Raw genomic sequence first — 21,787 nt, forward strand, 5'->3', positions numbered from 1 at the left:
GAATCACATCTTATAATGGTGATCCTTTCCGGCATTTTGGTTTCACTTTGATAGATTCTCCAAGGGACTCAGCACTTCAGCTAGAGCCTTATGGTTTTCCTTTAAAGGTTAGACTTAAGAAGGTGGAGTTACTCCTTAATTCATGTGCTATAGAATGGATTATGTCATCAGGCAGGAGAACTGATCTCATCATACGTTTCCATCAGCATTCTTCAATGACAGCCCAGGGGTGTAGCCACAGAATGCTTTTGCTCATCAGGTCTCAGTACTAGACTAGACCCAGATGTGCTGTTATCAAGGTTCTGTTGATGCATTTGTTCAGTATAGACAGGGTACCTTCCAAATGACTGAGGCCCTAGGACTAGTGAATTTGGTAATTAAGCACTAGATGCAACTTAAGAGTTAGCAGTTGTGGGCTGGAGAGGTGGCTCAGCGGTTAAGAGCACTCACTGACTGCTCTTCCAGAGGTCCTGAGTTCAAATCCCAGCAACCACATGGTGGCTCACAACCATCTGTAATGAGATCTGATGCCCTCTTCTGGTGTGTCTAAAGACAGCTATAGTATACTGAATAAAAACAGTTATAGTATAAGTCTTTAAAAAAAAAAAGTTACCAGTTGCCAGAAATCCTGATGAGACATTTTTTAGCTCTTGAAGCCAAGGCTTCTCAGTAGCCATGAAAGTCCTGTATGGCATTCTCTTCCAATTAAAAACCTTAATTTACAGTGAATGGTGTTTAGTGTGGCCACCTTCCTCAATTACCTTAAGGTCTTTAGAAGTGATGAAAGCACTACACGGCATCTTCTTTAAATGGTCACCCTCACAGATTACCTTAGCTAGGTTTTCTGGATGATTTGATTCAGCTTCTGTGCCAAATTTGCTGCTATGACTGCCCTTTTCTTAGAGATGGTGTCTTTCCTTAGCTCTTGTGAACCAATTTCTGCTAGCTTCAAACTTTCTATACTCAGCTTCAGTAGAACTGACGTTTTTTGTTAGGGCCATTGCTTACTGGAATGTTGAGGTTAGTTTGATGGTTCAATGGTCAAGAGTACTGGCTGGTCTTCCAGAGAGCAGCTATGTTCAATTCCCAGCTCCCAACTGCGGTGGCTGAACAGCTCTTAACTGCAGTTCTAGGGGTTCCAAGCCCTCTTCTGGCCTCCACAGGTGTCTGGATATACATGGTGCAACACCAAAGAAGCAGGCCAAACACTCATGCACATAAATACCTTAAAGCTCTCTTTTAAATTGAAAACAAATCTTTTATTCTGCATTCAAATCACGGCTGATTGCTTGGCACAAGAGGACTAGCTTTTGGCCCATCTCCGCTTTCAGCATACCTTTCTCAATGATCCTTTACTTAAAAAAAATAACAATTATTTACTTTGTACACGCTTTGTACACATGTGTGCATGCATGTGCATGTGGGTCAGGCCACTGTGCAACTGTGGAGGTCAGAGGACAACTTGTTTTCACTCTGTGGATTCTAGGCCCTTGGCTTTTCAGATTGGCAGTAAGTGCCATCACCCACTAGGTCATCTTGCTGGCCATTTTTTTTTCTTTTTTTTTTTTTTCCGGAGCTGGGGACCGAACCCAGGACCTTGTGCTTCCTAGCCAAGCGCTCTACCACTGAGCTCAATCCCCAACCCCTGGCCATTGTTTTTTAATATTTATTGGAAGTAAGACTTCCCTTTCTCTAGAACACTTAGGGCTACTGCTGGGTTAAATCGGTCAACTTTCAAAGATGGCGGCAGATGGAATAACTTGACCTTACTTTTCTGGTCCCACCACTCGCACACACACATTGTACTCATTGGTCATTGTGTTCAGTTTCTCAGAAGCCTAAAAAAGTCAGGGCTAGCACGATGACTCAGATGCTTCACAAACACAAACCCACAGGAACTAAGTGATGGCATACACTTGCAATTGCAGGGCTGCAGAGAGGGATGTAGGTTCCGAGAGCCCACTGCTAAGCCAGCCTAGCCTAACCGGTGAGTTCCAGGCCAGTGAGAACTTCTGATTTATTACCTCATCAAAGGCTGCCCACCTGCGATCATATTCTAAGTACAGGGATTATGACCTCATACACAAATGTGAGTTGGACATACTCTAGTGTACAACACTGGCAAAGGACTCTTTCTGCAGTAGCCTCCCAAATTTAACCCATTTTCTCAACTCTTACATCCAAAATCTCATCTAAGTGCCTTTAAAATCAGGTATGGCAGGACTCATGATTTATTCTTCCCCTTTTTTTTTTTTCTTTTTTTTTTTTTTTTTCCGGAGCTGGGGACCGAACCCAGAGCCTTCCGCTTCCTAGGCAAGCGCTCTACCACTGAGCTAAACCCCCAACCCCTCATGATTTATTCTAATGCAGAATTCTCCTCAGCTATGAGCCTGTGAAGCCAGAAAAGTTATCTCTTTCAAAATTCCAAAGGCGAGATAAACACGAGACACCCCCCTCCCAAAAGCAAGAAATCAGAATACGGTAGGCCACATAGTTAAGTCCTGCAATCTGGCAAGGTAAATGCCATTACTGTTTTTATTGGCAGTGATGGTTTTCAGACAGGGTCTTTGTGGTTCAGGCTGTGTAGCTGACTGACCTTGACTTTTTGATCCTCCTCCCTCCGCCTCTTGAACGGTGTAGTTACATCTTCTACCACACCAACTGGGGACTGAACCTTAGAGCCTTGCTTATGTTAGGCAAGCACTCTTTTTTTATATATAATTTTTTAAAAAGATTTATTTATTATATGAGTACACTGTAGCTGTCTTCAGAGACATCAGAAGAGGGCATTGGATCCCATTACAGATGGTTGTGAGCCACCATGTGGTTGCTGGGAATTGAACTCAGGACCTCTGGGAGAGCAGTCAGTGCACTGAAGTGCTGAGCCATCTCTCCAGCCCCTAGGCAAGGATACCAAATTGAGTCCACACCCAGCCCTTAGATTAATTCTCACAAATCCCTTTGAGCAAGATATAGTAAGACCTATAATCCTATGATTTGAGACTGAAGCTGTAAGTCTGAAGCTAGTCTAGGCTACTGAGTAATTGTTTAAAAGGAAGAAAATTCTTTCTAGGTTCCATACTGCATTATTTAGCTTAATATGAGTGGGAATTCTGCCTTTTAGGCCCAGGGTAAGAACATACCTCTGCCACACTAAGGGGTGCCTTATAGTAAGGACCTGACTCCTCTGCTCCTGTGCTAACAGTGGCCCTATTTAGATCTTCTGGATCAGTGTTCTTAACCTTCCTTATGCTGTGACCCTTTAATACAATTCTTGATATTTTGATGGTCCTCAATCATAAAATTATTTTTGTTGCTACTTCATTGCTGTAACTTTCGCTAGGTTATGAATAGTAATGTAAATGGTAATATAAACATGTAAAGAGGTCTTGGTTTGAAGCCAGTGTTCTGACCTGTGTTTTGTTGAAGATAACACAGAGGCACAAGGAGCCAGCCCTCTAGACACCCATGTTGGAATCCCTGACCTCTGGCTGAAGCCCTTCTCTGCTCTGGCTTTCACTACTTGCTGCTCACATAGCTGTCAAGATACACCCTTTCCAGATCATTACTTGTAACTTCTCAATATGGCCTGAGCGTTTTTCTAAATTTTCAAGTTTTAGTTCTTCTGGGCTTAATAAGTCATTCCTCAACTTTCCTCTATCACATTTTACTGTAAGCCACAAAGGACATCAGGCCACACCACTTTTTCCTTAGAACTGTCAGCTTTAGGAGCTGGCAAGATGACTTAGCAGGTAAGGGTGTCTGCTATGGACCTGACAACCTGAATTTGATACCTTGATCTCATATGGTGCAAGTATCAGGTCCAAAGGAGATTCCAACTCCCTAGATTTCAAAAGGCTGTCCAATATCCAGAGATGATCTCAAAGTGGACTACAGTCTCCGCAGGCTAGATAAAAGCTGGCACTCCTCAGGAACTTGGAAAACTGGTCTCTGGGACAAATGGCAACCAATGGTGCCTATTTGCATATCAAGTTCCTGCTGAGCCACACAATGAGGCATGCCCTTTAATCCCAGCTCACAGGAGGCAGAGCTCTCAGTTCAAGGCCAGCCAAGAATCCAGAGAACCCGTCTTAAAAAAAAAATAAAATAAATAAATAAATAAATAAATAAATAAATAAATAAATAAAAATCAAAGACCAACAGAACCTGAAACGCTGACCTCCAGGGTTCCTCGGTGCCTGTTACAAATTTCCAAGTCATTCTAGCTTTCTAGCCCTTCTCACAACTTCCTCTGCCCTCAGCTCCCTCCAGGTCATAGGCCTTCTCTCCTCCAGCTACTCTTTTTTTTTTTTTTTTTCTCCTTAGCTGAGGACTGAACCCAGGGCCTTGCGCTTGCTAGGCAATCGCTCTACCACTGAGCTAAATCCCCAACCCCCCAGCTACTCATTCTTACAGCTACACTATTTTCACGACGTTTTCTCTATTCCCTGATGTTCATGTGCAGTCTGCTGGTCATGGTCAGTCTACATGTTTCTCTGCTCTGGACTCTTCCAGATGCTTCTGGCTTTTCTCTTTCATGTCTACAACCAAAACCTCCCCTTAACCACATCACAGTCATTGCATTGTCAGCTCACAAAACAAGGAGAGAACTGACTCTCCCCGAGTCGTTCCTGACCTTTCCTCCTGCCTGCCATGCACAAGCATGTGCACACATGCATATACTGTATCACAGTGCAGTGAAACCAAAACGTTCTAGCTAAATATCCAAACTCATCACTTATGAGTGCAGGTATTTTCTACAAAACATAATTTGGGGGCTGGTGAGAGCACATACTGCTCTTGCTTGTAATGCCCTACCTGGTGTCCTCTGGTGTCCTCATACCTTCAGTTCTTGGACTAAGTCTGTGAATCAACTGCTTCTTGTCCTTGAAGGATGTGGTCTCAGGTACTTACATTGTACTATATCTACAAATGTAGGCATGTTCTGAGTACTAGAGGTTAGAATTTCAATGTATGCATTAGGAAATCACAGTTCAGCCTCAAACAAGTTGGAATAAGTTGGAACTATGTTCACTTATCTAAAAACTGAGTAACACTTTTTGCAGCCAACATGCTAGCTGATCATGCAATGGAGGGGCAAAAAAGATATAATCCTTAACTCACAGAGATGGCGGTTCAGTGGTACGGGTCACAGGCAAGTGAAGGAAGGAACGAAGGAATATATAACAATATACTGAAGTCCTAGAATGTGCAGACAGGAAGAGTATGGAAGCAAAACATGTGCAGAAACTTCCAGAAAGAGGAGATAAGTCAGTGCATTCAAGGACAGTAAAGCAAAAAAGACAAGACACAGGTCTGCAGCTGGGTGAGAAAGAGGGATGATGTAATCCAGCATATTAATTACCACATCACGGTTACCAGACTTTGTCCTAAGAACAATAGGGAAACAACTGAGGCTTTAAACATAATTATGCTTTTCTGAGATAGGGCTTCTCTGTGTCGCCCTGGCTGTTCTAGAACTAAGTAGATCAGGCTGGCCTCAAACTCAGAGATTCACCTGCCTCTGGCTCCTGAGCACTGGGATTAAAGGACACCACTCCCTGGCCACGATGTTTTCATTCTGAAAAGATTACTGGAGGGAAGAGACACAGGGTTAGTGATACTGTTTCGCCTGAATACAGGGAATAAGAGCACTCCTTGTATGAAAACCTGTTAAATGTTGGCTGTTAAAAACTCACATTCAAGAAGTATTTTAGGTGGAAAATTCACAAATCCCCTTTGATGGATTGAAAACAAGCTGGGTGGTGGTGCAGCCTTTAATCCCAGCATTCCAGCAATGAGGCAGAGGCAGGTGGATCTCTGTAAATTCAAGTCCAGCCTGGACTACAAAGTGAGTGCCAGGGCAGCCAGGGATATCACACGAAAAAAATCTTTGTCTCAGAAAAGCCACCAAAAAAGAAAAAAAAAAAAAAAAAAAGTCACCTGCTTGGGGCTGTTGGATCTCTGAGTTTGAGGCCATCTTGGTCCAGGACAGTCTATACCGAAACACCATGGCTTGAAAAACCAAAAACCAAACCAACCAAAGCAAAAAAGAAACATACCACCCCCACTAACAAAGAAAATGAAAAGTATCAGGTTTCAAGTTCTCCATTTGCAAAACCCAATGGGAAGGTAAATACATCTACACATTCCAGAAAATTTTGAAGACCTGGATCTGGAGAGACCACAGGTTTATTATTATTTTCAAGCCTTTCAGGATCGAAAACAGAAGTCTGATTATTCAGAACAAACTAGAGCTGAAAAGAGAAACAGAGATATAGGAAATACACTTGGGGTCATTACTATTCACTCCTACAGAATGACAAACACTGGTTTAGGCTTTTGTGGCTGCAGCTATGAACCAAACAAACTCTAGCAGGGAATGGTGGGTGGGACATGTCTTGATCCCCAGCACTTCAGAGGCAGAAACAGGCAGATCTCTGTAGGTTCCTGGCCAGCCTGTTTTACATAGTAAGTTCTAGGCCAGCCTCAGATGCATAGTGACAAACTAAATAATACCTAATCCAGTAGTATTGACAACAGAACAGTGGATTGGGTCAAGGAAGGTAAGGACAGTAAAGATGGAGAGCAATAATGTAAATAAGGAGGGCTATAAACGAGGTCCAGAAGAAAATGCAAAGAACCTACTATGTAGAATTAAAGGAGAATTTTAATTAATGTGTATAAATATACATATATATATTACTACTGAGTCACAGTTCCAAGGTCTTAATTTAGACTAAACTAGTTGCTGTGTAGATAAAAATTATGGGGTAGCAGTGGGGAGGAGGGGCCATGACTACTACATGCAAATGAGAAATAATGAGGTCACTGGAAAGGACAAGAATAGGAAACTGTCTATAACTGAAATGTAAGGAATTTGAAAATTAAAGAGTTAAGAGGAATAGAAGGCAGCAAAGAAGTCTTTCAAGAAACACAGCCAGAGATAGGGACACAATGTCAAAGAAGCATAAAGTATCTGCCAAGCATTATTTACTTCTTATGTATGTGTGACTGGACGTCAACTCATCAAGACCATAAGAGGAAGTGCAGCTCCCTGGAGCCGGAGAAGTGGTTGAGGCACCTGATGTGGGAACTGGGAACCAAATCCTGCCCTTCTAGATGAGTACGAAGACTTTTAACTGCTCCTGGCATGTGTTATAACGGAGGTGGGGTGGGTGTGCCAAAGCACATATATGGAGACTAGAGAACAACTTAGCAGAGGTGGTTTTCTTTCTACCTTTAGACAGGTCCTGGAAATTGAACTGAAGTCCTTGGCCTGGGCAGGAAGTGCTCTACCCAGTGAGTCAGGCCAGCTAAGGCTAAGCATATTGTTGTTTCCTTGTTTTTTTGTTTTGTTTTGTTGGGTTTCTCTGTGTAGTCCTGGCTACCCTGAAATTGGATCTGTAGATCATGCTGGCCTCAAACTAAGAGATCTTGTCTGCCTCTGCCTCCTGAGTGCTGGGATTAAAGGCATGTGCCAGCGCTGTTGGACAATGCTAAATATCTTAATGAAAAGATTCAAAACTCAAATGCTACAAAATAGCCAAAGATAAGCAATGAATAATGCACATCAATATAAATGAACATTCTTGAGATTTCCATGTTAAGTAAAATGAGAGAGTGGGAATTGGTTGACTATAATCAATAACAAATGAGGAAATAAGACATTAAGTACAGATTGTTTATGAGGTTTAAAATTCAGTGAATCTTGCCCCCCCTCCCCAAAAAAAATGTTTAACAGAGGCTTGAATGTGTTTAAATGCTGAAGCAAAAATCTCAGGAACAAGGATGGGGTTGCAGTCAGAAAAAGAAGAAAGACCTGGTGATATAAACTGAGATTCCAGACAAGTGAGAGATAGAGCCACTAGCCTTCATCTTAGGGCTTCACTGCTGTGAACCAACATTATGACCAGGTAACTCTTAGAACACCATTTAATCGGGGCTGGCTTACAGGTTCAGACTGTCATCAAGGCGGGAGCATGGGAGTGTCCAAACAGACGGCTGGAGAAGCTGAGGTCTACATCTTCATCTGCAGGCCTCTAATACAAGACTGGCTCCCAGGCATCTAGGACAAGGGTCTTAAAGCCCATGCCCACACTGAGACACCCACTCCAACAAGGCCACATCTCCTAATAGTGCCCAAGCATATACAAACCATCAGAGCCTCTAACGAAATGGAGTGTAGATAGGATAAATGTGGGCTCACACTGCATGACTCATTTAATAATAAATTGTTCTTTTCTTACTAAAAATCACAACCCAGGAACATTTTGAAGTTTCCTAAGACAATAAAAAGTTGGGATTAGCTTGAATCAGTTAAATAATAAACTGATTAATACATGTTTTAAAAATTATGGACTGGAGAGATGGCTCAGTGGTTAAGAGCACTGACTGCTCTTCCAGAGGTCATGAGTTCAATTCCCAGCAACCACATGGTGGCTCACAACCATCTGTAATGAGATCTGGTGCCCTCTTCTGGCCTGCAGCCACACATGCAGGCAGAATGCTGTACATAAAATAAATAAATAAATCTTTTAAAAATTATGTAGACAGATGCACTGCAAATACTAATCTTCACTGTCATAAAATATATGTTCAAAGTTCATCATGTTCTTGGAAAGGAACGGGGGGAGGAGGGGGAGTGTCAGGAGCCATCTAGGAGAGGCTAGCAGGTGATCTTCCAGACACATTTCACCTTGAACTACTATGAATGAACCTTTAGAGGCAATGCCCAAGGGACAAATCTCAGGATTAGATTCCTGCAGCTGATAAACCTTTTCTGTCCTTATAAAATTAATATAATAACCCCTGGGCAATAGCCTACCATACCACTACTGGGCAGGTTTTCGGCAGATCGTCAAAGATGTTCTGTCTTATGGTGATGATATACTAATTATTTCTTAAGTCCTAATGATGACTCTATAAGAATTCTTAAGATTCTTCTAGTAACTACTAAGTACTTTATCATCAGGGCTGCAACTAGAGCTCTCTCTGACATGAAAAACAAAAAACAAAAATCCCTGCCAGTCTTCAGGAACCATGAGTTAACTGTGTCTGAGATAGAAAGCAGGCATTTACCACTTAGAATACACTCTACAGAGCTGTAAAACAATTAACCACGGGTCATAAAGGAAGGAATGATGTGGGTTCAGGACAGAAGATAAAAGATCAACTGGGCTTATCTATCAAAATCTTATTGTTAACTTAGATATGAGAATTAGAGTTTTTAACTTTCAATGAACTTATGGAGCTAGGGACAGAAGATGTATATCTAGTTAAATAACTAGACTTAATGAAAACACATGTACACATTTCTGTTGTAAACTCCTATTCAACTTATGATTTGAATTTGTTTAAATTTGTGGTGAGCTTTGAGATAGATACAATGTGATCTATTCTAAAATAGGTACAAAAACACACAAACAAACAAACTAGAAAATATGGCATCAGGAGGCAGGAGAGCGGAATTAGAAGAAAGAGAGGAGTGCACAGAATGCAGAAAGAGGCGAAGGAAGAATGCAGAGCGTGGAAAGATCAGCCTCTCTTCACTACGGGGCAGAGCAGTCTTCTTAACAGCAAGGCAAGCTTAGTCTTACTGAAGAGGAAATATCTTTTTTTTTTCTTACAGATTCGGGTTTAATTCACTTAGCAATAAAAGGGTAGACGCCTTTTTCCTCTATGCAATAAAGGTTGAAAGCCTAATTTTCATCCAGAATGAGTTCTTTCTACACAGATGCTTTTGCTCCACATGCATATGTGTGCACGCGCTCATGTATGAATATGAAATAAGTAGCTGGGCCCCACAACAGTGTATGAGGTACATGAATGTGTGTACATGAATGAGTATATGAATGTGTGTGTTTATGCATATTTGCTTGTATATGTAAAAATTCTTGCCTCTGTGAGCTGACTGTCTCCTCCTGGTTCAATACAAGTTTACTGTTCTACGACTCCTTCCTGACTGGCATGCAAGAAGCAAGGCGCCTGGGCAAGGGAGAAAGATGCCCCAGTAATTAACCCTTTGCCTAACCACCCCTACCCCTTCCGCTGTTAATAAACACGTGTCAATTCACCAGAGGCCTGCTGCTTCTGGCTTCAGAGTAGCTTAAAAGGCAGGTAAACATCACTCTAGAAGCAACCTTAATGTCTCTAAAGACCAAGTCTTGCACCCACCAATGCTCCTTCCTGACTGCTTCACAGAGAGGACCCAGGTAGGAGCTAAGCTCCCAGCTGTGGAGAGATTTTCTGTTTTGAAATGTATACTGAGGATCAGACGCCCCACTCCTTTTGAGGACTTTAGAAAAAGCTCATGAACATTCTAGTGGATCACTTAAGATCAGGATAACAACTATCTGGACTTTTTCTTTTCAGATTTGTCTAGGGAAGTGCTGATAACTATAAATGACCTAAAAAAGTAACCAAAAGTATTAACAGACTTGATCATAGCTCATGATCATCTCTAAAGTCTCCTGATAACGTCAATCTGGAGAAAGGGGCTCTGGTATACACCGTGTAGTTATATCTGATTGTTTCAGGGAGAAGCCCAGGGCCCAGTGTCATACTTAACCATGCCCATGGACTTCGGTTAAAAAAAGAGTAAACCTGTACAGATACCACAAACATGAAAGAAACAAGACCCAAGCTTCCACGGCACTGAAATTCTGAAGACGGTATGACATGACAATCTTTCTTATTGTTTCATTCTGGCCTCTCCTGGTTTTTAAATGGCAAATGGTAAGGAGGTCATGGGATACCATTTTCAACTATTGTTCCTTAGAATCTTAAGGATATCATTTCTCTTATTCTTAATTATTTAAAAATGTGGGGCTGGGGATTTAGCTCAGTGGTAGAGCGCTTACCTAGGAAGCGCAAGGCCCTGGGTTCGGTCCCCAGCTCCGAAAAAAAAGAACCAAAAAAAAAAAAAAATGTTAGCCCATTTTCTATGCTTGTATTTGACAGAATTATAAATAAAACACTGCAAACTGGAACTGTAGCCAGTGTTATAATTTACTATTTTCCAAGAATAGTACATCTACTGCTTTCCAGTTCATGAGTTCAAAGTTACCATAACCCAGTCATAACTTTCATTTAGCCTTTCTACTTAGAGCAAAATCTAAATTGTCATCAATAAATGATACTACCACAAACTACTCTTAAGCAATTTTTTTTTTCAGAGCTGAGGACCGAACCCAGGGCCTTGCACTTGCTAGGCAAGCACTCTACCACTGAGCTATATCCTGAACCCCGACTCTTAAGCAATTAAGAAACAAAAGTCAAGCCTAATTCATTAATTTATTTTAGTAAAAACAAAGTCAAATACTCAACTCTCCAGTGCATAAACATTTTCCTTATAAAACGTATTTAATTCCATGTTATTTATAAAGCGAACTTAAAAAATTGCTTCCTCTACTCTTTAATTTTTGAAAATTAATTTAAAGCATCAAAAAAGGAAAACAGATGCAGTTTCCACAACACTTACAGCTAATACAGCTAAGATAATAAGCAGGCAAAACAGAAAAAGAAATGAGACCATGCATAAATAATGTTTACCTATTTTAGGGAATGCTGTCTGAAAATTAAGCATTACTAAAAAACCCAATTTGTGCAATTTAATAATCCATTTATTGAATACTACACACTTCGAATGTGAATTAAAATGAGAAAATTTTAAAATAAATGTCAAGCATTAAAAACACAACAGCAAATATTAACATTTTTATCAATATATAATTTGTGTAAAGCACTTAAACATTGTTATTGGGTTGGGGATTTAGCTCAGTGGTAGAGTGCTTGCCTAGCAAACGCAAGGCCCTGGGTTCGGTCCCCAGCTCCGAAAAATAGAAAAGAAAAAAAAAAAAAACAACAACAAAAAAACAACATTGTTATTAATTTCTCCTCTTTCAGTATTGACTTTCAAAAACCGAGTAAGTACTACAGATTTAATCTAAATAAAAAGCAGGCTGTGTGGTTAAAGATAAAGATACAGTCCTCTCTAGATTTAAAGTTTTCCATCCCTCACTAGAGAAATATACATAGGACAAATTGTTCGACTTAAATGATGTTTCTTTTTCTAAAAGCCTGCACTAGCACTATGACTAACAACTGCAGGCATTAGCTGACGGAAGTCATTTACACAAGTGTCAGTCAGACAACTCGTGCTGCAACAGCACCACTGAGTGAGGCTTGACTCTAACAACGATCTGTGCATCAGTCTTCAGCTGTAACCCAGCAACTGAACCTCCATCACAATTCGGTGCCAAACACTTCCTCCTAAAAGCTATACATCAAATTATTACACCATGTTTAGGAGAATCTCAATCAACGAGTACCACAATGATAGAGTCTTAAAATAAACCTTTCAAATAAGCCTTTTTTGTTTCAAAACTGTACTAACCCACAGGGTCAAGAGAGTAAGTGCTGACCTGCTGTGGCGGGCGGCAGGGGAAGTCCATGCAGACGCTGGGTTCAGTGGCTCACAGGAAGGAAAAATCAGTTACATAGTTTTGCTAGGCACTTACCCACCATCCTCACTAAGAATGCCATGGGGCCACAGGAAGCAGAAAACAGAAGGAAAGCACATACAGGAAAAGACTATGGAAGAAAAGAAACATGACTTCTAAAACTATAAGAGAAAATCTACAAGCCCTTCCTAAACAAATAGTCTTTCAGTTTGATGTATATAAAAACAAAGCAAAGCCAGGTCAGAGCTCCAACAGGAGGCGGTGTAACACCAGCTAACGGAGGTGAACTCATTAGCCTAAAGGTAACGTTTAGGATTCACATATGAAAAGACAACCAAGACTAGAACACAATGAGCAACCCCCGAACAAACCCCAATCTTTTAGTGAACTCTAGTAAATGTAAACACAAGTTTAACCACAAATACAACCAAGAGGCCAACAACCCAGGGGCTTCTTTCTCAGTTTCCCATTCATTTACAAAAGGTGTTCAAACTTTGTAAAAAGTGAACAAGAATTACTAAGAGCTAGATGTGGCCTTTAATCCCAGCAATTGGGAAGCGGAAGCAGGTGGATTTCTGTGAGTTCTAAGCCAGCCTGGTCTACAGGGTGAGTTCCAGGATAGCCAGGGCCACAAAGAGAAGCCCTGTCTTGAAAAAAAAAAAAAGGGCTGGAGAGATGGCTCAGTGGTTAAGAGCCCCGACTGCTCTTCCAGAGGTCCTGAGTTCAATTCCCAGCAACCACATGGTGGCTCACAACCATCTGTAAAGAGATCTGATGCCCTCTTCTGGTGTATCTGAAGACAGTTACAGTGTACTCATATATAATAAATGAATAAAAAAAAAAAAAAAAAAAAAAAAAAAAAAAAAAAAAAAAAAAAAAAAAAGAGCTAGGCTATCACCCTCAACACAAAGTCCAGTCTTGTCCAGTCTTCAGTTCCCACCAAACAAGTGTAATGCTAGGCAATGTGATTCTGTCTGTAATTCTGAGGCTAGTGCTTACACCATGGCTGTGTCTGAGCTACAAAAACACTGTTATTAACACAGCTTACTGACGTTAACGAATCACATGCTGAGAGGTGTAGAATGTATATCATCATTGCAATACAACACCTGAAATGTGACAGGGTTACTAATAAATCTTTGAAGAAAAATAGATTATTCCTAATACAAATAACTAAAGCTTCTATTAAATATCGAAAAAAGATCAATTAAAACTTCCCAATTCAAGGAAGAATGGTGGTGCTTCCTATAATCTCAGCACTTGGGAGATGGCGGCTGGGAAGATCCGGAGTTTAAGGTCCCCCTCAGCCATGCGGTGAGTTTGAAGCCAATTGTGGGTTATATGGAACCACACTTTTTTTTTTTTTATAAAAATGGTAAGAATCATTCTCTTTACTGTTGATGATCTGATGATCTTTCCCCCAAGAATTATCTTGTGGGTCTAAGAATGGCTCAGTGGGTAAAAACATTTGTCACCTCAACTACCTGAGTTTGAGCCTAGACCCTCACTCACATGATGGGAGAACCAATTCTTCCAACACACGTGTATGCATGCAAACACACACTGGCACAATTAAACATGCACAAAACTCGAAGAGTTATTTGTGGCACAACATCCTTTTTCCTGTATGAAACCCGAAAGTGACAATGTGTTAAGAATTCACAAGGTTGTTCTAAATCATTGTTTATATACAGTCTATTCGTTATAATCTAGATACTGACACTATAATCATTCTTCCACAAGTCTTCCAAGTTTAACTGCACTAAATCAATACTACTATACCATTCAATGTTTCCTCTGAAATTTAAAAAGCACAAAATGGTGAGAATTCTTCAGGCTTAAAACAGTTGATAATTTGGAAGACAGAGAAATAACTCAGTGGTGAAGACGACCAGGTTCAGTTCTCAGCACCCACCTGGCAGCTTACAACCATCTATAATTCTGCTTCCAGGGGAATCCAATGCCTTCTGACATCCTAGGGTACTGCATTCATGGTAGACACACACATACACACACACATACATACATACATATATACATACACACACACACACACATATACATACAGGAACAACATTATGTATAAACAAAAACAAGACAATGTGAATCAACTAAATTGAAATCAACCTAAATATTCCTTTTTAAAAAAAAGAACAAAATTGGAATAATCACTAATGGCCCTTATACAATCTATTTCAACAGACAACTCCTTGCTCCCCTGAGGACAGTCTAAAGAAAAAAAATTTGGCACGTATACAAAGAAATTATTGTTTTAATAGTACTTTAATTTAAAAACAAACAAATTTTTTTTTTTTTTTTAGAGCTGAGGACCGAACCCAGGGCCTTGTGCTTGCTAGGCAAGCGCTCTACCACTGAGCTAAATCCCCAACCCCCCCAAAATTTTTTATACCAAGAATTTTTTTTGACACATGGTTTCATTGAAATTTGTTATGTTGGCCAGTCTAGCCTTGAACTCGAAGACATCTATCTATCTGTCTGCCTCTCCCTGTTGGTGCTGGGATTAAAGGCATATGTCTCTGTGCCCAAGATGTCAACGTTATTCTGTAACAACTGCCATCTCCAACAAGAGTAAACTTACAATATAACTGATAATTTAAATGGGGAAAGTCATAAATTGTTCAATACATAAAACAACTTTAAAATCACTAATCTAATGTACCCTCTATACCATCACTGAATTATCTCTTGAGTAACCTTACTATCAAAATGGAACTAAAGTCTGCACAACTCTAGTGCACACATCACTGTACATGGAGTATAAATTAGAAAGTTACAAAGTTAGCCCTTCTTAGTTAAAGGATTCATGAAAACACACATTTGCACACCAGTGGACTAAGAAGTAAACACGTCTGTTGAGGACACTACTAATGACAGTAACTGTGAACTGTATTTCTCCAACATTCCAAATGCCCTAAATCTGATTTAACACACTACTCATTTCACTTATCATTACTCAGAAAATTGGTTTCTGACAAGTCTGTAATAAAGATGTAAATAAAATATGAACACTTTGATTGAAATTTATCAATATATAAAACTAGAAAGTTCAATAATCTATATTAAATAAGAAATAAGCAAGCTTCAAGTACCTAAATCGGGGTTGGGGATTTAGCTCAGTGGTAGAGCGCTTGCCTAGCAGGCGCAAGGCCCTGGGTTCGGTCCCCAGCTCCGAAAAAAAGAAAAAAAAAAAAAGTACCTAAATCAACTGTCACTTTAACAACAAACCCAATTATTTTATTTCATAATATTACTTTTAAACAGATAAAATACATAAAGCAGTGTTTTCTTTAATGGTGGTAAAGGAAATAAATAAAATAAAACTACCTACTTGAATAGCAATACTGAAGTTCAACTTACTTATATTGAGTGCTTTAGCAATAAAATTATAACAAATATAACTATAAATGTGTTTATCATATTTACTCAAAGGCTAACACCAGAGAAAACCCCAAGTAATTCTAATTTGATCTTACTGAATTAGAATAGAGGCCGTGTGACAGATCTTAAATACAATGACTAATGGCTACTGGGTTCTGTGTGGCCTTGGTAACATTCAATTACATTCAAATAAAAGAAAAAGATGCTGAAAAGGAATAGGTAAATTTTGCATTGGCTTTTTAGCACCCAATGTCTCTGATTAGTTGATTTTAATAATTTTCATTGCACAGTCACTCATTATTGTTACTTGTTTTTTAAAAAATTAGTCACAATGCTGAACCAGTTTTCTACCTTTAAAGGGTCTTAAAGAATACTGACTTTCCTGCTTTAAACAGAATTAGCAATTTTAAAAATTAAACAGAAATGATCAATGCTCTCTGAATGATTTTGTTTTCTGTTTGGGGGGGGGGCACAAAGTCTCACTATGGACCTCTAGCTGTCCTAGACTTGCTCTGAAGACCAGGCTGGCCTCAAACTCAAGAGATCGGTCTGCTTCTTTGCCTCCTGAATTGAATATTAATCAGAAATACAAGGAAATAAATCTGTCAAAAAAAATCTAGGAACTTACTTATTCATAATCTGTATCTTGCAAAGGCAAGTCTCTATCCTGTCAAAGATGGCTGGCTAACTAAGAGCTCATTATTCAAAAAGCACTAGATTAAGCTGGGCATGGTGGTTGTAAACCTTTAATGCCAGCACTTGGGAGACAGAGACAGGTAGATCTCTGAGTTTGAGGGTAGCCTGATCTACAAAGTGAGTTCAGGACAGCTAGGGCCACACAGAGAAACCCTGTCTCAAGAAACCAAACTAACTATACCAAAACAAAGCAAAGACCAACCACACACTGGATTATTAGCACTCTGAAATGAAGCCTTTAAATCATGTGTGCATGGACAAGTCTGCACATGAGTACAGGTCCATGACAGGCGAGAGGTACTGAGATTCCATGGAACTGGAGTTACAAGGCGTTTTGAGCTACCTCATGTGGGTACTGGGAATCAAACTTGAGTCCTTTGGAAGAGCACTTGGTCTTAACCACTGAGCCATGTCTCCAGTCCTAAATAAAGTTTCTTAAAGACACAGCATATCTAACAGTTGTTTTACCTATCCCTAAGCTTAATTTTTTAGTATGACTTTCAAACTGTGCCAATCTAAATAATATACTAGAAAACATACATCTAAATTAAGAAGCAATCTTATGTTAAAAATATGTATAACCTATACGTATATATGCATATTATACCTACACCTACACATGAACATGTGTCAGCATATTTTTACTGTGTGTTTAGTTAAAGATGAACAAACGCATACAAACATTCATGTGCTAAACAAGGTAAATGGCATAAGTTGGGCTCTACTCAAATATGAGCAGCGTAGAGCAATGCAGGGAAACACAGTCACAGCAGCTTAGTGAAAAGACCTTGCCTGCAATGCTACATTCTCAGTCTCACGACTTGAAAAAAAAAATCAGCAAAATGTTTTAAAATAACACACAAAAATTACACAATTTAAGATAGGCTATTTAGAAAAAGGTTGAAAGTGGTAAAATATTAATATGCAAAGCATACACAGGATCAGGATAAATTAACTTGAAATCACCCTGCAATTAACTAGGCTTTTTCTTAAGAAAATAAAGCAGAGATGTAAGATTTTCTGCACAACACTGGAAACAAAGGTACTGTAGTAAGAGTCGGGGGAGTCTCTCTCCTGGACTACTCCCTAGGAACAGATGAGGCAAAGCTGTGCCTGAGGTTGGGAATGAATTACAGCTAAGTCTTTAAATTCTAAGTAAAGAATATAATCTGGGGAGGGGAGCTGCTCAGTGAAAGAAACAGAACTGGCTTCACAGTGAGAACTAGAGCCAGAGGAAACACACCTCACAGGACAATGCTCTTTGCCAGCACTAACAACTGTCCAAAATATTTTTATATCAGAATTATATTACATCAAATTGAACAACAACAATACTAAACTGCACCATTATCAGAACTGCCTGCCAGGTTTTTAAACTATATGACCTGACTTGCCTCTGTTGGCCTTCTACAGATCCAACTAGAAAGTAGGGAATGGTCTAAGGATGACAGATGCTGTCACTGGATTAGGTGAACCTAGAGAACAGAGAACCTCCCAACTGTGCTCCCTAGGAAAGGAAGGGGTCTTCACATGCTTTTCTGTGTTGGTCCTACTGAATCCATCCCAACAGAGATGGACATCATACGTAAATAAATGACTCATGAGGTGACTACTATACCCACGGTCTAACACTCGCTGGGAAATTCTGTCTCAACTAAGTTGGAATGCTAATTATGACTTAGGGCTAATTCTGTCACATTATGAATTAGCTGAAACATAATTTACTGGTATGCCAAATTAAAGGAATCAACTATAAAGTATTTTATAAAATGCTGACATTTCTGTATATTTAGGGTAAAGAAACAAAAATGCTGGGTTTTATAAAAATGTAAAGTATGAACTATTAAAAAAGCAGTTCAACTGTATTGAAAAATAGATAAAGAAGTTTAAAATAGTTTTAGAAAAAAAAATCCTTATTCTTTTTTCATTCTATCAGTCACAATAATCAGAAATATTATCACAAAAGATTATAAAAACATTTAAAATACAATTTTAGGCAATTTTTATTTGTATTTTAGTATCTAAACAACTTGCAGGGAATACCCTTGTGGAGCAACAGAGTGGTTTTATTTGAAGCTATTTGAAAGTCACGACAGGCTCACTACTATGTTCTCAAAAGCAGTCAATATGTCAGCCAGAACAGCCAACTTCTCAATAGTCATCTGTGATAGATACTTGACTATGTGAGCCTAGAGAGCCTCCCCACCTCTGGTCCCCCTGGAGAGGAAGGGGTGTTTGTGTGCTTTTCTGTGTTGGTTCCACTGAATTCATCACGATGGAGATGGACATTTGAAATTCATAACGGTCTAACATCTGAGCAATCTTCTTTCGAGACACGCCATGTTTATTCCTCCTACCAAAAAAAAAGGAAAAATATTTTAAATCTTTTTTTGTCTAATTTTTTAATAAAGTATAGGTTTAGAGATTCAACTGTTTTAAATATAAAGTCTAAATGATATTTTATAAACACAAGAAGAAATAATTAGCTTTAGAAGCAGACTCATACTTGCTATTTTAGAGGACGACATTAACTATACCTTCTTATAGAACGGCTCATTGAAAACATTAGGCATATAGCAAAATAAAAGATGTTTTCTAAAATTTGTTCTGTTAAAGAGAGAGAAAGAACATGAAGTTGGAGGGTGGGATTTGGGAGAGGGGAGGGGAAAGAATACGATCATGCAATTTCTTTAAACATTTTAAAAGAGAAAAATTTTAAATTTTAAAAGAAGAATGATTATGAGATAGTGTTATGGGAGTTACACACACACACACACACACACACACACACACACACACACAAATGGATTTCCTAGTATTTATCAAAAAATAAAAAAAAATCAGTTACTTTATGACGCTTTTTTATCTTGTTAATTATTATTGGGTTTTTGAGGCAGCTCTGTTGTTGTTGTTATAGGTTTTTTTGAGACAGGTCTCAGTATTAGCTTGGCTGTCCGAGAACTGACTGTGTAGACAAGAGACCTGCATCCATCTGTCTGTGTCTGTCAAGCGCTGGGATTGAAGGTGTGCACCAGCTTTCCCCACTTCCCAGCTTTTCCTGCTTTATTTAAGACTTTTCTATTACTAGGACCTTCTTATTAGGAGTAAGCACGATGCTGATTGAAAGATTAGGTACAAATAATACGTAATATATGATCTCATATTTACACATGTTCATGTAAGCTGGAAAAGGGCAAAATTAAACCATAATATCAAGGCAAAAATTACAAGGTAAAGTTTCCAGAAAATGTAAGCAGTAAGAGATTACCAGGTCTTCCCCCAGAACTGGATTTGACAATGTTCTGAGAGAACAGTTGTGTTGTCATACGGAGGTGACAGCTGAGCATGTGTCACATTCAGCTTTGGACTCTCTATGGCCTGGATTACAGGCATGGGGCACTAAGCCTAGCTCTTCCTGTAATTTTATGTGAGTTCTGGACAAAAAAGTCATGTACTCTTATAGTTTCTTACTACATGACTGACCTTAAGACAACACATAGGAGCAGGCTTTCTCTATTTGTAGCATTGTTCCTGCTTTAGTAGCTATTTTTTTTTCTAGAAATAGGCCATAAATGCATCTAACTTTTCTAATCTAATTTTGTTTTATTTGAGACAGGGTTTCTCTGTGTAGCCTTGGCTGTCCTAGAACTCACCCTGTAGACCTGGGTGCTGGGATAAGACAGGCCTGTGCTAATCTGCTCCTAATCTGATGTTTTACAATCAAAGGAGTAAGAGCAACCACAGAGACAGACGGGCATAATAAAGAGATACAAGGTTAAAAATCGACAGGAAATGGAATAGGGGAATTTGTCAATGGGAGATCACCAGCTCAGCATTCTTGAAACCCTAGGTTCAATCCCAAACACAACAACTGAAATATGATTTTAAAAAATTGGTAAAATATGATTAAATCTACAAGGGCCAAAATCAGCTATTTGATTCTATTCAATTCTTCCAAAATTCAAACTATCATATCAGTTAAAATAAAGTGGCTGCTAATTTTTTTTTTTTTTTTTTGGTTCTTTTTTTCGGAGCTGGGGACCGAACCCAGGGCCTTGTGCTTCCTAGGTAAGCGCTCTACCACTGAGCTAAATCCCCAGCCCCGGCTGCTAATTTATATGAAGAAATTATTGTGCTAGGCATGGTGGCTCACATCTTCATACTTAAAAGGCTGGAGCAGGTGGATCTCTGAGTTTGAGGCCTTCCTGATCTACACAGTGAGGTCCAAGACAGCTAGAACTAAAGAGTAAAAACCCATTTCAAAACAAAACAAAACAACAAAACAACCAAAACTCTAATGACTACAGTCTATCAAACGTAAATGAAGCCATAATTATAGGACAGTGTAATCACCCAGTCATTTGCATGCCATGATTCAACTGTCTTTAGTTTAAATCTCCATGTCTTCTACTTCCAGTGCAGTATACAGTTGGTATGCAAATAGTGCCCACCAGGTATCATCATCAGCTCACAGCACACCAGTCACCAGGAGAGCAGTTAAAGGAATGGAAGATGGAGAAACACTTGGGCTCCACACACAGAACAAGAGCCTGAAAGCTAAGACACAGTTTATGGCAGAATGTGTGCTTGATGTGCATAGAGGAGGGCTCTATAAACACTAGCAGAAAATAAAAAATAGCATTTTGAAGCAAGATGGGGCAAACTTCGATGGAAGATGAAGAGTGAAAAGGACAGTTTAAAAAGAGGACTGACATTTCTACAGTTCTATGAATACACTAAAAATCACTGAATTGAATACTTTATTTAATGGGGAAGTTGTAAGGTATATGAACTATACTTCAATAAAATTGGTACTGAAGAGGAAGGGAGTCAGAGCAGGGAAAGGAAAGAGTGAGGAGACAGGCAGTGGCGTGAAGGGAAGGGCACTGCAAGCACAGCCGAGAGCGAGGCTCCAAGTCCGGAGTCCACAGTCTCTCCTGGGCCTCTCGTTCTGAAATCTACAGGGATCTGAAGCACGCTTGCCTAGCATGCATGTAACTCTGGGCTTACTTCACTAAATATGATATAAAACAAAACCTCTCAACAGCCCAGAAACAAAACTCACAAACCCTTTGTTTTCTTGGGCAGAAAATAACCTATTTACAGAAACTAGAACATCCAGACTCTTACTTAACAGGATTGGTCATAATTTGCAGCAGAAATGTTAAGATGTCTGAAACAGCATATTGCCCCCAATTCTGATGAGTAAAGACAAGTTAAACACACCA

At 39.4% G+C, this 21,787-nt stretch overlaps 1 protein-coding gene across 6 annotated transcripts in view; it reads right to left on the reverse strand.

Annotated features, from left to right (window-relative positions):
• N4bp2l2 (NEDD4 binding protein 2-like 2) overlaps window positions 1-21,787 on the reverse strand; it is a 62,920-nt gene that overhangs the window by 23,117 nt on the left and 18,016 nt on the right. For 4 of the 6 annotated variants that reach the window (NM_001400958.1, XM_087577844.1, XM_087577843.1 and 1 more), the window contains 1 exon segment: window positions 18,766-18,912. In NM_001400958.1, coding sequence (NP_001387887.1) covers window positions 18,766-18,912 — 147 coding nt within the window. 6 annotated transcript variants of the gene reach the window in all.

The sequence above is a fragment of the Rattus norvegicus genome, chromosome 12 (assembly GCF_021556685.1).
Source record: "Rattus norvegicus strain SHRSP/BbbUtx chromosome 12, alternate assembly SHRSP_T2T, whole genome shotgun sequence".
Classification (NCBI taxonomy): domain Eukaryota; kingdom Metazoa; phylum Chordata; class Mammalia; order Rodentia; family Muridae; genus Rattus; species Rattus norvegicus.